The 19,764-nt window shown below is 35.0% G+C and overlaps 1 protein-coding gene across 1 annotated transcript; it reads left to right on the top strand.

Annotated features, from left to right (window-relative positions):
* Positions 1-8,511: 8,511 nt before the first annotated feature.
* LOC105041001 (protein MEI2-like 2) lies at positions 8,512-19,337 on the top strand. The gene is made up of 13 exons (XM_073254357.1): positions 8,512-8,753; positions 9,626-9,667; positions 9,760-9,903; positions 9,988-10,424; positions 13,787-13,945; positions 14,029-14,145; positions 14,295-14,446; positions 16,252-16,343; positions 16,453-17,425; positions 17,517-17,601; positions 17,682-17,750; positions 18,027-18,206; positions 18,902-19,337. Exons 2-13 carry the CDS (start codon positions 9,634-9,636, stop codon positions 19,046-19,048), a joined length of 2,589 nt encoding a protein of 862 aa, XP_073110458.1. The 5' UTR covers positions 8,512-8,753; positions 9,626-9,633; the 3' UTR covers positions 19,049-19,337.
* Positions 19,338-19,764: the final 427 nt, after the last annotated feature.

Genomic DNA, 19,764 nt, shown 5'->3' with positions numbered 1-19,764 from the left:
ATTAGTATCAATTATTTTAAATTTTTTTGATTATACAATATCTTTAATTATGTAGGTATTTTTTAAAAAAATAAATAATTTTAGAGTTTTTAAGAAAGGATGTTAATAGAGTTGGCATGCGCCTCAGGATGAAGTGAGGCGGCCAATTGGATGCTAGCCTGGAGTAAAGGAATGCCATCGCAATGATTTTTTTTTGGTAAAAATGCAACGGTATTCAAAATAGCATAGCTGATGATAAATTTTTGAGTAAATTATGATGGTCTTCTTTGAAGTTTGAGATAATTATAAATTTTTTTATTAAATATTTTAAAAATATACATTCTACTACTTCATTTTTACTGTATACATGACATATAACTTCCTACGAATATTTTTTTATTAAATAAATTATCAATTTATTTGATAATTTTTACTAACATCATCACTATCTAATCTATTTGAGTATTAAAATATTTTATAATTTTTTAAATTTTTAAATTTTAAATTTTAATATTTAATTAAAATATTATGTATATATTTTTAAAATATTGAGTGGGATGATGTAATTATTTCAAATTTTGAAAGAGTCGGAGTAATTATCCTCGAGAGGCATCGGTATTTTTTTTGTACGTTGCTGTTTTACGAGGTTGGTATGGCTGGGGTTTGTTTGACATTTTGAAACATTAATTGTTTGCAAGATGGGTTAGGTGCTACTTGTGGCAGCAGCATCACGTTGCTGTCCTCAACTGTATGCGTGGCAGCAATTTAGTGGATGTGGAGGCCAGTCACCAGGCTAGCTTATCAATGAGTCGGGTATCTGGTTTAACTTCGGGTTAAAAAATTTCAATGGGAAACCCCAAAACAACCCTCTAGCTGCAAAGCCAACTCGAATCTTGATTTCTTCATTGGTTGGGCCAGGTCTCCATTCAAGCCCAGCATCATCTCAAAGCAGTGTACGGTGTACCTCTGCCCATCCCACCTTAAAGTCGAGCTTTAGTAAGAAATGGGTTGAGTTTGGACATAGCAAACCTAAATTTCCCAATGAACCCAACCAGAATCAATGTCAATGTAGGTCCCTGGATGGTTCATTCGTAATACTCGGTCTGACGCCTTGAGTTTTAATGACCAGAAGGGCCTCACTTTCTTACGTGCCGGGGCCCATGCCGTACAGGCAAGTCTTACCTAGCCTTTGGTGATTCCAGAATCCGTGTCCAACGCGAGATTCTCCTGGTAATACCCGAACAAACCCAGACGTTGGATCGGATCGCTTTGTCCGGATCCGTTTAGACCGGCCGAGAGTAGTTCTCCGGATGGCAGCTGGGAGCTGTCTTGCCATAGGGACGTAGAAGAAGAAAGTCAAACATACGTGATAACATACCCAAGAAGTGGACGTTCGGCGAATTTGCAGTCGTGACGCTAAGGCCTATTACTCAACAGTTCCGTTTTTAACGAAGCACGAGAGGAGAGACGTGCATCCTGTCACGACTCGGCTTTCTTAAACCTCTGATCTCCGTTCCTATAGCCCCACCACCGTATGACCAATGCTACTAAAAATTTCAAGAAATTAATGGGCATTATAGTGAGTTTGGGATCACCTACTCATTTCATGTATTTATTTCTCTAGCTCCAACTCGAGCACTGTGTGGGATACAAAGGGTGGGATGGTTGCGGTGGCGCGATGATATAGACTTCCGGTGCTTGTCTGGGTTGCAAGAGGAATTTTAATTTACAGAAATGTCTTTTCTTTTTTTATTGAGAGTTGATAAATGGATATATGATATAAAAAAAATATATTTTTTTTTTGAATTTTTGATTAACTATGATAAAACAATACAGAAAATATATTTTTTTAAAGTGATTTATGTTGGGTTGAGTATCTATTTTTCTAAAAATATTGTATACAATATTTGTTATACCTTTAATAGAATTATGTAAAATACCAATAAAATATCATATGCATAATTTTTAATAGTTATTTTTGAATATTTTAAACAAAATATTTTGAAATATTTAAAAATAGATAATAAAACTATTAATTGGTTTGAGCTTTTATAGTTCTAACAATTTTTAATAGTTAGAAAGCTTTTTCATGCTGTGCAACTTTTAATAGTTATTAATATATTTTTCCATTAAATTGTCACAACTTATTTATATTGTGGGAATTTTTAGTAGTATATTTTTACTAGTTTAAGATTAACTATTAAAAATACCTGGTTGATGAATTATTTGCTAATAAAGATAAAGTTTAAAAACTACCCTGGTAGTTTGGTTGGATTGCAGAGGCTTGCTGATCTTTAATATATGAACCATCGTCAAGAAAACATATAATAACTGGTTCATGATCTATTATGGTGTGGTAACAGTACTTTAAAATATTCTAGCATTGATCCTCCTCTCTATCATGACACCGTCTAATGTATTGATTAATGCTGGCAAAGAGTGAAAACCTGGTCTATATTGCCATCACTTTTGATACATTCTGGCAACATTTTTCTACAAACACCATATGGATATACACTCAACATCTTCCTCTTGATCAGAACATGTCATGATTTATATCTTGATGATTGATAACTTCCCTTCTAAATAGATATTGCTTACATGGCAATTTCATTCATATCCATGTCCAACAGAATAATTTAACTTTCATTAGAACTTCCAAGTTTCCATATCCATTTAAATGAAGATGTCATAACTGGTGGATTAGGATGAAGTATGATGAATAGCATTTGAAGAAATATGAACAACCTTATGGTACTCTAGCATGACTGATCAGTCCAAGAACCCTATGCTATAGGGTATCAACAATAATGATCATCATCTTAGTTGGGAACACTGTGCTCAGGGCGTTATAGTTCCATGTTCTATCAAACTGGATGAAATCAGCTACCTGCAAACCTTGCAGATCCACTTCCATATTTAAATAAGTAGGCCAATCATTAAAGGAATAGTAAAGAACCATAGTTCATGCATTAAATTCACATGAGTTCCATCTTAACCAATAGTTAACGCCCGATTCGAACTAGTATTGTATTCTGGATGCATAAGAAGAGATTTTGTGCCATATAATTAAACAGTTGTGGAATTTAATAAATGTTCCAGCTACCTTCAAATTTGTACTTGGAAGCGATTATTTTGGCCAACAAAGACTGAGGTTGTAAAGTCAGTTGTGCTACAAATTTACACATCATAATATATTGCCTCTCCTACAAAAATTGAATACCTAATCCATCATTAGATTTAGAGGAATATACAGTATTCCAGGATGTTGAATGTGTTCATCTCTGATCCATTGAGTGTCCCCATAAAAATGCATTAAATTCTTTTACCAATTTGTGCATCATAGAAGAAGGAATGTAGATGCATAACATTGTGTATATTGATATGGATGCCGAGACTAATTGCAGCAAGGTTGCTCTCCTCGCAAAGGAGAGAGACGTTCATTACCAACTCCCCAATTTTGGTTCTATTTTATCCACTGTATAAACAAATTTCTGCTTGTTTTAATCCGGCAGCCGATAGAGGAACACCTAAATAGTATCTTCTTTGAGTGGAGTCTACATAGTTCTTCTGATTTGATTTTTGACTGCAATGTCCATTAGAGGGCTGAATTTAAAGTATGATTGAGCTTCATTTACTGCTTGTCCAGATAATATACGATACATTTCTGAAATGAATTTTAAACATAAGTTGTCTTGGACTGCTGCTCTAGCTACTGATAAGCAGTTATCTGTGAAGAAAATATGAGTAATAGGCGGTCTATTTCTTCAAGGTCTAAATGCTCGTAATACTTGATTATTAACTGCTAACTGCAATAGACTAGATAACATATATCAGAGCACATAACTAATAAATAAGATAATAATGAGCATCCTTGTCGTAGGCCCATTGTCGGTTGGAACCAAGATGTTTGTGTTCCATTAGAGCAAATGTAGGTTTGATGATACACAATTTTATCCATTTTACAAACTCTGAAGGAAAACCAAAATGGTTTAGAACTGAAAACAAGAACGCCCAATTTACTCTATCAAAAGCCTTTTTAAAATGCCATTAAGCTTTGTGCTCTTGGAGTTTAATTGCCTCAAGGAATGCATTATTTCTTGTGCTTAAGGCCTAAGTATATTTTCTGTAATTTTACGTCTTTGTACAAATTAATGACCCATGTGTAGAGTGTAGAGAAGATATTACGGGTTTAAGTCTATTTACTAGAATCTTAGATACTATTTTATAAATAGTGTTACATAAATTAATTGGTCTAAAATCAGTTACCAACATAGGGTTTTGTGTTTTCAGAGTTAAGGTGATATAAGTTTCTTTCCATTGTTTCATTTAATGAGGGACACTAATAAATGGTGATTGGTCTCTCTTGCCTCCTGGATACATTGTTTCTACTTAAATGACGGTTGCTAATTACTCGTGTTTAAGGGACACATAGACATCCAAGCAACATTTTGCAAAAGCATGTTTGCACTAGCTCGCCATGCAAATATAAGAGCATGTAAAAGATACTGGTTTAAATTCACTTTCCTTTTTTAGCACATAGCAAGCTAACAGGGATGTAATCTCAATCTTGGTTAAATTTTCATAGCATGTAGATTCAAATATTAAAGTTTACTAAACAAGGTAAAACCAATTGTCGCATGGATAGAAGATAGAAGTTTGGAATTAGAGTTCAAACTCTATCACAGCTGATCTCTTTGTGGCAAATGTTAGGACAAAATTTTATCACTCATTATTATTATTAGTTATATATCATCAGCTATTCCAACTGAAAAATACTGTTGCTCATCACCACAAGAATGCTGAGGAAAAAATTGATATATGGCCAAATCCATGATATCAAATCCATCGAAGTTGGGCATTAATACCAGGGCATAATGCTTGCATCAAAATATATCTAGCATGTTTCCAAAAAGCATAAACATTAATTATCCCTTATTATATTAATTGCATATACTAAAATAAACCATTTAACTATCCTAAAGTGCAAAGAACCTTGATTAAGCATTCAATAAACAACACAAGTAAGATTTGTGACATATGATAAGCTAACCATCTTCATTAAAAAGATTGATGTATTCAACCTTAAGTACTTATCATGATGTAGCAGATGCAAATGAATCATTCCTCTTGCCTAATAAACATCAAGCAGATATTGTATTTGAATATAAAATCTGAATACAAACCATGATGCAGATACCTTGACACATGTCGTGACCACTTCGAGGGGGTCAACCTTCAATTAGAAGAGAAAAAGGGGAGGAAAAAGAAAGAAATCTAGAGGAAAAGAAGATTTCTTTATTACTTGATTGTCAAGAGCCAGTGGCTTATATTATATAGATTGACATGGCTTATATTATATAAACTGATTCAGGCTTAATATTATATCTATTATATCATATTTAATTTAGTAAAATTGCTAAATAAATATAATATCAAATAGGCCATATGGTTCAAAATGATTTTAGTATCAAAATAAGAGAAGCTAAAAAAGAAATCCTAATAGACGATGATATTAGTAACCAAAAAAAAAGAGAAGCTAAGAAAGAAATCCTAATTTACTCTTATTAAAAAAAAAATTTATTTTATTTTTATTATCAAAATTGGGTTCCGATCACTCTACCATCCTTAGAAACAATCTTGTCCTCAAGATTGAAATTCTAGAAAGCACTCTTTAAGGTTATGCAAATCTTTCCATATGGTATCGTCAAAAGGCAAATGGGCCCATTGGATTAGCACTTTAGTTATTGCATGATTATAATATTTTTTCAGACGACGATAAAAAATTTTCACATGCTGGACTTTAAGTATCCCATTCTCTAAATTGGGTGATTGAGAAATTATCATATCCATCGAGTCAATCTTCTTTTTCAAGCAGGAGACACGAAATATCGAATGGATTTTAGATCCACTTGGCAGCTCAAGCTGATAAACAACTGGTCCAACCAAGGAGATAGTTGGAGATTGGTACGAACAATAACATAAGTTTCTCAATATGGTTGGAGTCAAAGATATACCATGTCACCAACCATAAACTCCTTTTTAGAATGATATTTCTCTATTTGTTGCTTCATTCTAGCATGGGCTGCTTGAAGTTTTTCCTTCACCAGATGAAGGATGTAGTCTCGATCTTTTGTTCTTTCTCCAATTGATGGATATTAGTAGTTCTAGAGATATAGAAGAACACTATAAGTGGGGCCTATCTATAGACTGTCTCCTGCAGAGTCATCTATATGAAAGAGTTATAGCTAGTGTTGTACCGCAATTGAGTCCCCATAAGCCATATTATCCACTTCTTAGGTTGTTAAATAATGAAGCATATAAGATAGATCTCCAAACATCGGTTGAATACTTCTGTTTGACTATTGGATTGGGGATGATAAGCTAAACTCATGCATAGTTTAGTGCCTTAAGGACAGAATAACTCCTGCCAAAATTTGCTCATGAATAATGGATAACGGTCACAAACAATTGATGTAGATGTCTCATATAATTTGAAAATATGCTTTATAAATAATTGAGCAATCTGAGAAGCACTATATGGATGTGCTACTGCAATAAAATAGGTGTATCTAGATAGACGGTCAACAACCACCATCATCGTGCTTTTCCTTGGAGAGTTTGGCATATCATCAATGAAATCCATGGAAATATCAGTTCAAATGTATGGAGGAATTGATAAGGGCTGGAGAAGTCCTGGTGGTGAAAACGGCTTCATTTTATTCTTCTAACATACAATGAAGTAATATGATGTTTTACGTCTCTCTTGATTTTTTTCTAATAAAAATTTTTAATAACCCTCTTATATGTCTTATAAAAATTAGAGTGTCCTGTCTCTTGAAAATCATGTAAAAGCCAAAGAATTTTCTCTTATCACTCAGAGTTGGCTCCTAGAATCATTCTATTTTTATATCGAAGAAGTCCTCTAGTATATGTATAGGATGAAAGCTTATCGGGATCATTTTGAATCTCCCAAATGATTGCCTATAAGGAGTCATCAAATTCTATTTCTGCTCAAATTTGATCTGTCTAATTGGGTAATAGACGGGAGATAGCATACAATCACTCTTCTATATTGTGTGATAAAGCATCATCAACTAAATTAATTATCAACTTCATGCTTATATTTGATCATAGTTGAATCCCAAGAGTTTGATAGTTTACTTTTGTTGTACTTTCAAAGAGACCCACTATTCCATTAAGTATTTGAGGTTACAGTGATCGGTGTAAATTATAAAATATCTTCCTATCACATACTGTCGCCCTTTGTAGATAGCATGTAATATAGCCATTATTTATTTTTCATAAGCAAGCAAATCCAAGTGCTTCTCTGATAGGTTTGCTAGTGAAGGCGAGAGATTCTCCTACTTGCATCAATACAGCACCAATTCCAATATCCGATGTGTCACATTTTATAATAAATAATTTAAAAAATTATGAAGCATTAATACTTGAGTAATTATCATAATTTATTTGAAAACTTGAAAGACCGACTCTACAGTACTATTCCATTGAAAGAAATTCTTTTTTAAAAAGACGATTAACAGAACACCGATTTTGCCTTAGTTCTTGATAAATTTTCTGCAGTAAACAGTAAGTCCTAAGAATCTCCGTAATTCTTTAGCATCTTCAGATGTAGGAAACTTCAGCATGCATGATATTCCCGCAATCTTAATTTATTCTTATTATCAAAGTTAGGTTTCAATAACATCTTGGCTCAAACATCACATATATAAAATCTATCCATATTATATTATCGACAATAATACATAAATATATTTTTTTTGACAAAATTGACTCTATAAAGTACAATATAATCTGTTTATCAAAAAAAAAAAGTACAATATAATCTCTATACAATCTTAGCTTTCAGCTCAAAAAAAATCTAGCCTCCACACGCTAAAGAATTTGACCAATCTAACTAATTTCACATAATATGACCTATTGACTTCTCATCCATCTAAGCCAATTTGCATCTTTACCCACCGGCATCCTCATGCACGACTAACCCCAAAGGGCCACATCATCATCATCATCTAATAATAGTAATAAAAGATAATTCAGTGACCACATGGGGATTAGGGCAACAACCTTCACGGATTTTATAATTGGAAAGGATGCTAATCACCGTAATCAACGATGAATCAATTAGAAGACTTAATAAGAAAAGGAAGGATTATTCTGTTACCAGAAAAAATAAAAAAAAAATTCGTAGGAATAGTCAGCGTGGTAATCCGGAGTTTCCATGTTCGACCGCGTCACTGGTATTATTCCAACATCTTTCCAAATTATCTCAGCGGATATTTCCCTATTCAATCCCCTCACGGCCCAAAAAAAAAAAAAAAAAAAAAAAAAAAAAAAAAAAACGCAACGCGTCAACGGACGCCAAAAGCCATTCAAACACAGCAAAATCCGGCGCACCCAAAGCCCGTCTCTCCCACCTTGCTCTCTTTTTCTCTCTCTCCATCGCTTTCTTCTATTTCGGTTGTCTCTAATCATCGCTTTCTTTTTCCTTTTTCTCTGTGGCATTGGGGGAGGGAGTCGAGTAGAATAATAGAAGAAAGATAGGAGAAAGAGGGCTCTCTGTCTCGCGAATTGGGGGAATATGGATCGTCTTTGGAAATTGGAGTTCGTGCGGCGGCTTTGATGCCGGAGCGTAGTTTTGGAATTTGATTTTCGCAGAATCTAGGGTTTGGATTGAGGAGTCGCACTATAGGGTTTTGGTTTCAGAGAGTTCGGTTCTTCGTCTCAACTCTGAGTTGTTGTTGTGCTTGGTAAGTGACTATTGCTTTTTTTTTTTTTTTAGTGTTTATTTGGGTTTTGACATGCCATACGTTTGTATGAAAAGAGGTTCTCTTTGGACTTGATCGCATGTTTTTGATGTGATTTGTTGAAAAGTTTTGAACTTAGAGTGTGTGATTTGATTTTGCTTTCAATTCCTCTGTCGGTGCTTATATTTTACTGATCAGTGTCATGCCAAGGAGGAATTTTTGCTGGTAGATGTTCGAAATCACTTGGTCTTCAGTGGGTGGTTTTATGTGGACTTATATTTGATAAATTCGCGGCTTTGGGAGAGCTGTTGTGACTTACATTGCTTTTTCTGAGATATTTTTATATTTAATCAAAGAAAAATCGGAGGTTTTGACAAAATCCCATTGTTTTTCTCTCTGTTGTATGATAAATTAATTGCTTCTTGGGCGGACTGAAGGTGTTATCAGCCGCACTCTTACCTGATGGATATTACGAGTGATGGAGCTATGGAGTTATGGTTCTGTTCTTTTTTGCTATCTGTTTGTAATATTAGAGTTCGATTTGTGTCATCTGACATTGGGAATTGGGGAGAAGCTATTTGGTGCGTCTAACATATGGAATCTGGAATGTTTGAATTGATAAGCTTTTTTTTTCAATCATATTCATTTGTTGCTCCAATATATGTTGTGTAGATGTATATTTTTATGTGCTTTTTCCCTTCTAAAAAGGGATCCTAAAAACTTGTGACAGAATTAAAAAAAAAAAAAGGTGCATCCTGTTACCTTGAAGAATGATTACATAGTTGTGGTGACATGGTAATGTTGGTAAAATAGTAGCAACTTTAATCCTCCAACTCTACTTCTCTCACAATCTAGCTTCTTTTGTCTACTTACAGAACATGCAATGGAGCAGGCATCTGGTGGTTTGAAACCAACAGGTAAATTATTACAAAAGCTATCCTGCTTCTCAGTCATGGAAAGATAAATTGTTTAATCTAAATTGAGAAGTAATATTTGATTACATCCATAGGTCCTTCAAATATCTCTGCGGTGAAGACTATGCAAAAGGTCAGAAGCAGTGCATGGGGAATTCCATCTGGATCCAATGCTTATCATGGATCAAGTGATGCAAGCCTTTTCTCAAGTTCCTTACCCGTTCTTCCACATGAGAAATGTATGTAGCTGTTTATTCGTGCCATTTTTAAGTACCGACGACTTCATATTGAATTAATTTTTTGCATGTTTGTCTGCTATTCAGTGATAGACGAGGCTTCTTCTGAAATAAATAAGCTGAGTAAAAAGATGGAGGGTAAGGATTCTGTCGATGATCTTGACTTTCATGGGATTGGGAGTCTGTTGCCTGATGATGAAGAGGAGCTTTTAGCTGGAATTATGGATGATTTTGACCTTAATGGGTTGCCAAGTCATGTGGAGGAGTTAGAAGAGTATGATCTTTTTGGCAGTGGAGGGGGTATAGAGTTGGATTCTGATCCTATAGAGAGCCTCACCATTGGAATGGCAAAGGCAAGTATTGCCGATAGCTATACCGGTAATGGGATTAATCAGTACAGCCTTCCAAATGGTGTAGGAACTATTGCTGGGGAACATCCATATGGAGAGCATCCTTCTAGAACTTTATTTGTGCGGAACATTAATAGTAATGTTGAAGATTCAGAATTGCGGTCTCTGTTTGAGGTAAATTATTTGTGACATGGTTCTTGTTTGCATTGCTCCTGTTTCCCTGTTGCTTCATGTAGTATTTCATTTAAGTTTTGGTAATTTTGTGTTCCAGTAGATCTGCCTCACCAATCTCATTTGTTCTTTTTGTGTTGTCTGTTGTTAATTTTAGTTCTACCATTGGTCTGTCTGCTATGTCAAAATTGGGGATGTTTTTGGCTCTTTGTGAGTCACTCTTCAGCCAAAGAAGATAATAGTCATGTCCCCAGTGTTCCCCTATTTGTGATTGGTGTATAGATCTCCATGTTAATATACAGCGTAATGTTTGAAGGCTGCACAATATTCTGCATTTGTAAGAAGTATATTTTCATATTAGAAATCTGGTCTTTGTATTGATTACTTCCCCATGATGAAAAACTATTTTACTATTATATTTTTTATAACTACATATTGGAGCAATATAAAACTTTGCGTGGAATTTGTATATATATTTCTCTTTGTGTGATGGTCAGCATTTATAAGAAAGTATACTTTTCATAATGAAAATCTGGTCTTTCTGTTGATTACTTACTTTTCGTCCAATGAAACTGTTTTCCTATTACAGTTTTTATAGGTACATGCTGCACTATAAAGTTTTGCTGCATATTTGTACATAAAGTTTGCTCTAAAGCATCTATCCTCAGGGCAATAAACCATCTTTCAAGAAATAATACTAATTATATCAGCAATATGATAGGCAACTCTACAGTATGTTAAACTGCTGTTCTTATTCTTGTTGAGGATAAGGAAATTACTTGGCCAATATGATGATAAGCTTTCTGCTTCTCTCTAGTTTGTATTTGTCACTGAATTTGCTATGATTAGACACATGTATTCACAAAAGTCCCATTTTAGGACTTTGTTAATGAAATGCAATTCTAATTCTACTCTATCGTAAGCTTTATTCATGTCAAGGTCAAGTTTGATAGCCAAAATTCCCTCCCCCTCTTCTTTTTTCTAGTAGCATAGAAGACCTCATGAGCAATTTCTATCTATATTCTCCTGGATTTCTTTTTTGGGCACAAAAACTGTATATATGTGTGTATTTGTGCTTTATGTATAAGACAAGGTTAAGAAAAACCGATCTATCTGAGATTTGGATGGTTAAATTTGATGAAATGTTAAGTTTACATTTTGAGATTGTTGCTGCTATTTTTTGTTTTCAGCCTATTTTTCTGATGCAACTAGCAAAAGTAACCACTCACTCTGCACAGAAAGGGTTTTGGATCCTTTTTTCCTTGATATGCCATTTTGTAAAAGGTCATAGTCACACATTTTATTCATGAGAAACCTGTTAGACTCTAGGAAATGGTCCTACATAGGGGTGAGCAAAAACCGAACCTAAACCAATCAAATCGGTAAAATCGAACCAAACCGCAGATTTGGTTTGGTTTAAAATTTTATTCGGTTTGGTTTGGTTAGTTTTTGACATATAAAAAACTGGTTTGGATTGGTTCAAGTTTGTCAGTAAATAAAATCGTTCTCAAACCGAACCGGACCGGTTTTAATAAAACGATGTCATTTTGATTAGGGTGTTGTTTATGTTGGAGTATTAATGTATTAGAAAACAATTCTGGATTTATGGTGTTGTTTATCAATTTGGTTTTGTGTTGATTAGCCTTAAACCCTAAGTGACTTACTTACTGGATTGTTTTTTTTTTTTATAATATGTTGGAGATCTTTATCTTAATCATTAATGATGGTGTTTGTTTAAGAATTTCATTTTGTTGAGTGATAATATCTTATGTCAATTTAAATTATTTTACTTGATAAATTTTCTTGGTGGTACTCTTATGTGAAAAGAAAACAAGTCTTCATGAATAATAATAATAATAATAATAATAATAATAATAATAATAATAATAATAATAATAATAATAATAATAATATAAACCGGTAAACCAAACCAAACTAGACCGTTTAAATCATGTTGGTTTGGTTTGATTTCAATCTTCTATTGTTCTGGTTTGGTTTCAATTTTCTATTGGTCCGGTTTGGTTTCTAGAAATGCCAAACTGTTTAGGACTGGTTCGGCTGAGGTTTAAGCATGAAACCGGTCCAAACCAGACCATGCTCACCCCTAGTTCTCCATATTTCTTGCTTAGCTAATGCTGGTTAGCGTGGGAAACTCTTTACTGATTGAACTTATATGATTTAAGATGCTTAAAGGACTAATTCTTGGAACTTTGGAAAAGAAATGTGGTTGTTATGCTAAAGTTATGCTTTGTTGATTTTAACATTTGTTTTTTTTTGGCACTAGGATGTCTTTTGACTGTTTTATCTGTTCAAGACTTGCAAATGTGCATGTCAAAAATTTATTAGACATCTCTGTAAGACACATTTGAACACTGAGCTATGCTTTCAGTTCTGGTTGTTGAGTAATAAGTATCTCTTCTGTCTATTAACTTGTATAATCTGTAACTTGTTTATGCATGCTGTGCTTTAGAATTTTCCAGGGAAACAATAGGGGAGAGTATGTTCTTTACCAGCTACTAGTTTCATATGATAGTGTTTCCATAATATGGATAAAAACAATTGATAGGGGATGATACACAATATGATGTGCATCGCATGATAAGCTGTGATTTTCTCAGGTCAATAGTTTACCCAAGTATGCTTAGTTTTCCATATCTGATCGTTGCTGCTGCTTCATTTTGTTTCTTGATTGTTTACATACATAAAGTTTCTGATTGCATAATCACAATATTTGCTTTTGCAAACTTGGTTGTGAAATTGAACAGTCAAAATTCTTGTTTGAGCATTTAAAACATATCTTCTTTGAACTAGGAATCTGGTACACTAAAAACTCCTAGTATAGGTTGGTGTGTCCTGTTCTGGTACCATGTTTTTTTTTTTTTTTTGGTGCTGCTACGTGCCAAGAATGGGCAAGCAATAGTAAATTATGCTTGGGCATGATATCAAATAATTTGGCCCTAATTCACTGTATTGTAACCAGTAGTAAGTGATTTGTTGAAAGTAAAATACTGGTCTTATCAATAAAGCAAGTAGAACAAAACTACCGCTACCCTAATTATCGTTTTATTTTTCTGAATTGTGCTCATATGGATGAAGGTATGCATTTATGGTTGTTTTGCCTGGATGACTATTAGTGCGGAACTGTTATCTTTGTCGCAGAGTCAGTGTCTGCATTCATTTATCATGTCAATCATGAATCCTATGTTCTCGATTTGATCCAGTAGTTTCACTTGTAGAGTGTTCTTCTAAATTGTAAACTTCGCTCTCTCTTTTTCTGTTTCCTGTGTAAATTCTTGTAGAATGATTTTTCTGGACATTGTTTATTTTCTGTTTGATATCTGCAATGATATTGTGCCTTTTGTTAGCAATATGGGGACATCCGGAGTCTTTACACTGCATGCAAGCACAGGGGATTTGTGATGATATCTTACTATGATATTCGAGCTGCTCGAACTGCCATGCGTGCATTACAAAACAAGCCCTTACGACGGAGAAAGCTTGATATTCATTTTTCAATTCCCAAGGTCTGATAGAAGTTATTTTTCTCATTTTTATTACACTTATGCTTTCAATTATCTCACTTCTGATATATATTTTTTCCTACCAGGATAATCCATCAGACAAAGATATGAACCAAGGAACTCTTGTAATTTTTAATTTGGATCCGTCAGTTTCAAACGATGACCTTCGTCAAATATTTGGGGTTTATGGAGAAGTAAAAGAGGTAGGAAGTTTGGTTTTTCAACCCCATCTCTCTCTCTCTCTCTCTCTCTCTCTCTCTCTCTCTCTCTTACATGCGTGTGCGCACACACATACTCTGGCTTCATATCAGTTTATGTGAAATGTTGCAAATTTTCTTGTTGCATAAAACAGATAAGAGAGACTCCACACAAGCGGCACCATAAATTTATTGAGTTCTATGATGTCAGAGCGGCAGAAGCTGCCCTTCGGGCATTGAATAAGAGTGATATAGCTGGCAAACGGATAAAGCTGGAACCTAGCCGTCCTGGTGGAGCTCGTAGAAAGTATGTTTGCAGATTTAGTTTCTGCATCTGCATCTGGTTATTCTTTTTTTATTTTTATCTCATAGTTATATGCTTAGCAAAGGTTTTTTTTCATGTTTTTTTGGGTTAGTCTGAGAGTTACATTATTTACTCAAGAATTCAAATCTTTTATCCTTGTTTGTTCATTGAAGGATGATCAAATCAGATAATCTTTGTTTTCACTTCGGTTCTCTTTTCCACCTGTAAGAGGGGGAAGAAGCTTTTCTAACTCTGAAATATTGGGGCTGGTTGGTTGCCAGTGAGTTTTACTATAATGTATATCCACAAAGCATGATTATCTGTGAAACAGGTTTTATGGGAAAAAAGAGAGAAACCTGTTTTTCATAAAATTCACTTTTGAGGTTTTCTGACTTGTCAATTTTGCCAAAACAAGTTTTACGGAAACAATCAAACAACTATTTGGTAAAACTCATTCATTTTGAGCTTTTCATATGCCCATTTTAATAAAACTTGTAAACCAAACAGCCCTATTTTTTCTTTAAAGATGTATGTTATTCTATTCTGCATCTGACATAATTAGTTGGAGATTCCTGCAAAATTACATTAGTGCATTCCTGTTCCTGTTATTCAAAAACTGTGGTCAATGATTCTGGGTTTACTACTTCTGTGTCTTCTGAGACTGAGAAATGGTCTTAATGAAATCATGGTTGTTTGTTGCATGAAGGGAGTGTTTGCTAATAGTGAAGTCCAACTGTTGCTATTTTTCGTTCTTGAGAAAATTTTAGAACCCATATGAAAACTCAGCCTTCGACATTGTTTTGAGTTGAGTCTTTAATTTCCTCTCTGCCGTATGAGATTTTCTGCCAAATTAAGGTGGAACAAGCCATGTGAGGGTTGAGCTGTTTTTACTGTCATAGCTTGGCATTGTAAAATTATGCCCTTTATTTGACATTTCATTTTACAATCTGATTTTTTCTTTTAAAATTTTTAATCTTACATTTTTACTTACCAAAAAAAAAATCCTACAATTTTTTGTAAATTATTAACAGGATCCCACTTTGAAAATGATGATACATGGGGATCTGGAAATCTTAATTATGCTAGAAGAAAATCGAGACCTTACAAAGTGGTCTGGATGAGGGGCATGTGTATTTGCCTTGTAGGATGTGTAGGTTTATAAGATCAAGGATGTAACAAATGCCTTTGAAGAGAATCTCTGCCTGAAGCCAATGAAAGCCTCTTATGGGCCTTGTGGTCTGTTATGTTCAACCAATTTGTGTGCCTTTCATAAGATCAAACTGGAAAGGATTATGGAGTTTAAATTTTTTGCCGATCATAGGCTTGCAATTGTTGGAAGGATGGATACTTATTCGATTATAACATTTTGAAGTTTTCACCTTTCATTATTTCTTCAAAATAAATTTCGCCGAGTTGATTGCCGCTGCTGGAATTGGTCAGTCTAGATTTGTTTCTTATTGGGGATTTTCATATTGATTTCTGGTTCTTGATCGCACATTTTCCCTAAAAATACTGTGTAAGGGGTAAGTGCTGTCTCCATCCCTCACTCCCACCCTTTGTGTGTGAGTGCACATTTTTATGCCTGTCAATGTTACACAGGTTGCACATACTCATAATGCAAATAATATAAGCTGCATATGCAGAGATTATGTGTTACATGATATAAATGGTGTAAACAGAATGTCAATTTTAGCCGTAGTATGTGGAAGACATGTTTACCGCATGTGTCATGAGCTATGTTTTAATTTGTAATCACTCTTAAGTGATTTGTGGTGAAAATCCTAAAAAAGTTCACTTCCTGAATTCAGCTTGATGCAGCAATTGACTCATGAATTGGAACAAGATGAAACCAGAATTTATAGGCATCATTTGGGATCACCTATAACCAACTCTCCTCCAGGTACATTTGTTACTGTTGGTCTTAGTTGAGGCCCATGTACCTGTCATGGCCAATATGTATTAATTTTGCCTTTTTTCATGAGCTGAATTGGATGCCTCTTTGATGACAGGTACATGGGCACAATATGGCAGTCCAAGTGATAACAATCCACTTCAAGCTCTCAGCAAATCCCCAGCTGGGGGAGCAATGAGCTCTATGGGCATCAACCATTTGCCTGGATCAGCTTCTGTACTAACTCCTGTGATGTCAAACTCTATGAAAATTGCACCAATTGGGAAAGACCAAAACCGGGGTAACCAAATAGAACAGCTTTCCTCTAATAGCAGCTCATCACATGGTGTTGCATTTCAGCATTCTCATTCCTTTCCGGGGCATAATAATGGAGTTGCAAGCTCCAGTCCAGGAACCCTATCTTCTTTTGGTCTTTCAACTTCAAATGCATCTGGGGTTGGAACATTGAGTGGACCTCAGTTTCTCTGGGGCAGTCTAACTCCTTATTCAGAGCATTCCCAATCATCTGCTTGGCAGTCACCATCTATTGGGCACTCATTCACTTCCAATGGCCATGCACGAGGGCAGGGATTTCTTTATTCAAATCACCATGGTTCTTTCATTGGGTCATCACACTCTCACCATCACCATCATGTGGGGTCAGCTCCCTCGGGTCTTCCTTTCGAAAGGCACTTCGGTTTTGTTCCTGAGTCACAGGATACATCTTTCATGAGCCAGGTCACATACGGAAACATGGCTATCAGTCGAAATGATGGAAGCTTAATGTTGAATATGAGTGCTCGGGCCTCTATGAATCCTGGGATTGCTTTATCTGGAAATATATCTGATAATAGTTCACCTAATTTCAGAATGATTTCCTCACAGAGACTGGGCCATACATTCTTTGGCAATGCACCTTATTCTGGATCAGGTTCTGTTAGCAGTGAGGGCCTGGTTGAGCGAGGTCGCAGTCGCCGAGTTGACAACAGTGGGAGTCAAGTAGATATCAAGCAGTATCAGCTTGACTTGGAAAAAATTGTCAGTGGGGAAGATACCCGAACAACATTAATGATAAAAAACATTCCAAATAAGTAAGCCACATTTATGTTATGGTGAACTTATGCTGATGAGAGATTTTCTTTGTTTTAATGGAGATACTGATGTGTGATAACTGCTTTCCAGGTACACCTCCAAGATGTTGTTAGCAACCATAGATGAAAGTCATAAGGGTACCTATGATTTCCTCTACCTGCCAATTGATTTTAAGGTACTCTTAGTGAATTTGCAAAAAGTACTTTGACCATGTCTTCTTTAGCTGAATTTGATGTTGACCTTCCAAATGTGCAGAATAAATGCAATGTTGGTTATGCATTTATAAACATGGTGTCCCCTTCTCATATCATCTCGTTTTATCAGGTGTTACCTCCACTCCTATGATTGCTTTTTACATTATAGTCATAAGCATTTATAAGTATTTTTTGCAAATTTTATGCTGTCTTTAAGATGATGATATTATATGCTTGAGCCCTATATTTGACAAACAAGTAGTCATGTCTAACCAACCTAAACCTCAGACAAGGCATAGTATTTCTTTCGTACTGAATTTAACTTTTGGAAGTATAAAGTAGAGTTAACTCATAAAAATTTGTGAAATTGAGAAAAAGTGTGCTAAGCTTTTGGATTCATGTACAGGCATTCAGTGGGAAAAAATGGGAGAAGTTTAACAGTGAAAAAGTTGCCTCATTGGCATATGCTAGAATTCAGGGCAAAGCAGCACTTGTTGCCCACTTCCAGAACTCAAGCTTGATGAATGAAGACAAGCGTTGCCGCCCTATTCTTTTCCATTCTGAGGGGCCAGAAGCTGGTGATCAGGTAAAATAAATAAAAATTTTTCTTTTTTTTTTTTTGAAATTCATAACATGGTAAGGTGTACAGGATATTTAAAACTCAACCAGATTGCTGGATGTACACGTTAAATTCCTTAAATTTAGCATGTGAAGGTTTGATATGACCATGCTGTAACTGATAGAACTATTGACTATGATGTTTTGCTCATGTCATTGCCATCCGCCAAGAGCTTCCACATTGCATCAAATGCACAGACTACAATGTACTTGTCATGCATATTTTTTCAAATATGCAGGTTTTCTTATTTTCATAACCAACATATCTCATTGAATGCATCATTTGGCATTGAATGCTTAGGTGCTCCATAACATTTGCTCTATGAATCCTGTCTTTGATGGAAGATTAACTCCATAGTCTATCCTTGCAAGTTGTGTTACTTTGTATATGAACTTATGAATAGCTTCTTAGTCATCTTATTTGATGTGGGATTTTACCCTGGAATATTACATGAAATGATATGTATTATCTTTGCTCATAAATTTTTTATGCTAGGTAACATTTGTTATATGGTATAATGATTGGTCTATTTATACACGAGCATACAGCACTTAAAATACACTCTCTTATCCTCTGTATTTACTATTCAAATCATGTGAATTTCCTGCTTTCATTTCTAGCGTTCGTGGGATAATTGCACTAACGTGGAACTGGTTTTTCAGGAAGCATTTCCATTAAATGGTATGAACATTCGTCTGCGGCCACAAGATGGGACTGTTTCTGGAGGGGACCTGGCAGGAAGTCCAACAAAGGATAATCCAAACGAGAAGCCAGAGAAGAGCACCCTAGCTGAAGGTTCGGAAGTGTAGTGTTTACATCAAACAGGTGGTTGTGAATGCTAACCGTTCTATAGGTATTCGATTGTATAAAACCGTGAGAAGGAAATCGGAGGTGCAATTGTCTGATGGGGTGCATCCACTTTTTAAGTGATGGATGTGCTATTGCATATATTAAATTGTGCATGAAGGATAGGTTTGACGGTGCTCCTTTTTGTGTATAGAAAGAAATTGATGTCTAATGGTGTATAGGTGATATTTTAAATTGGTCCTTCAGCAACCACATTGCTCGTAATTGAGCATGGTTGCAGCCATTTCTTTTGGTTCTCTTATCCCTATATTTAGTTTTTCTTGTACTATGTTTATTTCGTAATTAATATAGTTTTGAATTGTATAAAGGGACATAACTTGCTTGGTCACAATCTTATTTTTAGTTATTCTATGTGTTGCAGGAATGTAACTGTATAGATCTGGGTACTGAACTTAAGTGTCTAAACTCTTGCTGCCTATTTGGTGTGCGTAGATGAGAAATATTGGTGATGAAGAATATCTGTAGCTTGAGAATGTATTCCTCCTATCCTTGTTAACAGGTTTTCACTACTTGGTGTGGAACAAAAGGAAAAATCAAAGTGACACAAGTTGATCATTTTTTCTTGTTTTCTTCTACTTTATTAGAGAATATCAAATCCCTAGATATTGTAGCGAATTCAGATTTGTGGCGGCTGATACATATGGTCCTTTGTTCTGTA

This window comes from Elaeis guineensis, chromosome 3, assembly GCF_000442705.2.
Source record: "Elaeis guineensis isolate ETL-2024a chromosome 3, EG11, whole genome shotgun sequence".
In the NCBI taxonomy this organism is placed as follows: Eukaryota; Viridiplantae; Streptophyta; class Magnoliopsida; order Arecales; family Arecaceae; genus Elaeis; species Elaeis guineensis.
Note: the sequence above shows the minus strand (reverse complement) of the source record. Positions and strands in the feature narration are given on the sequence as shown.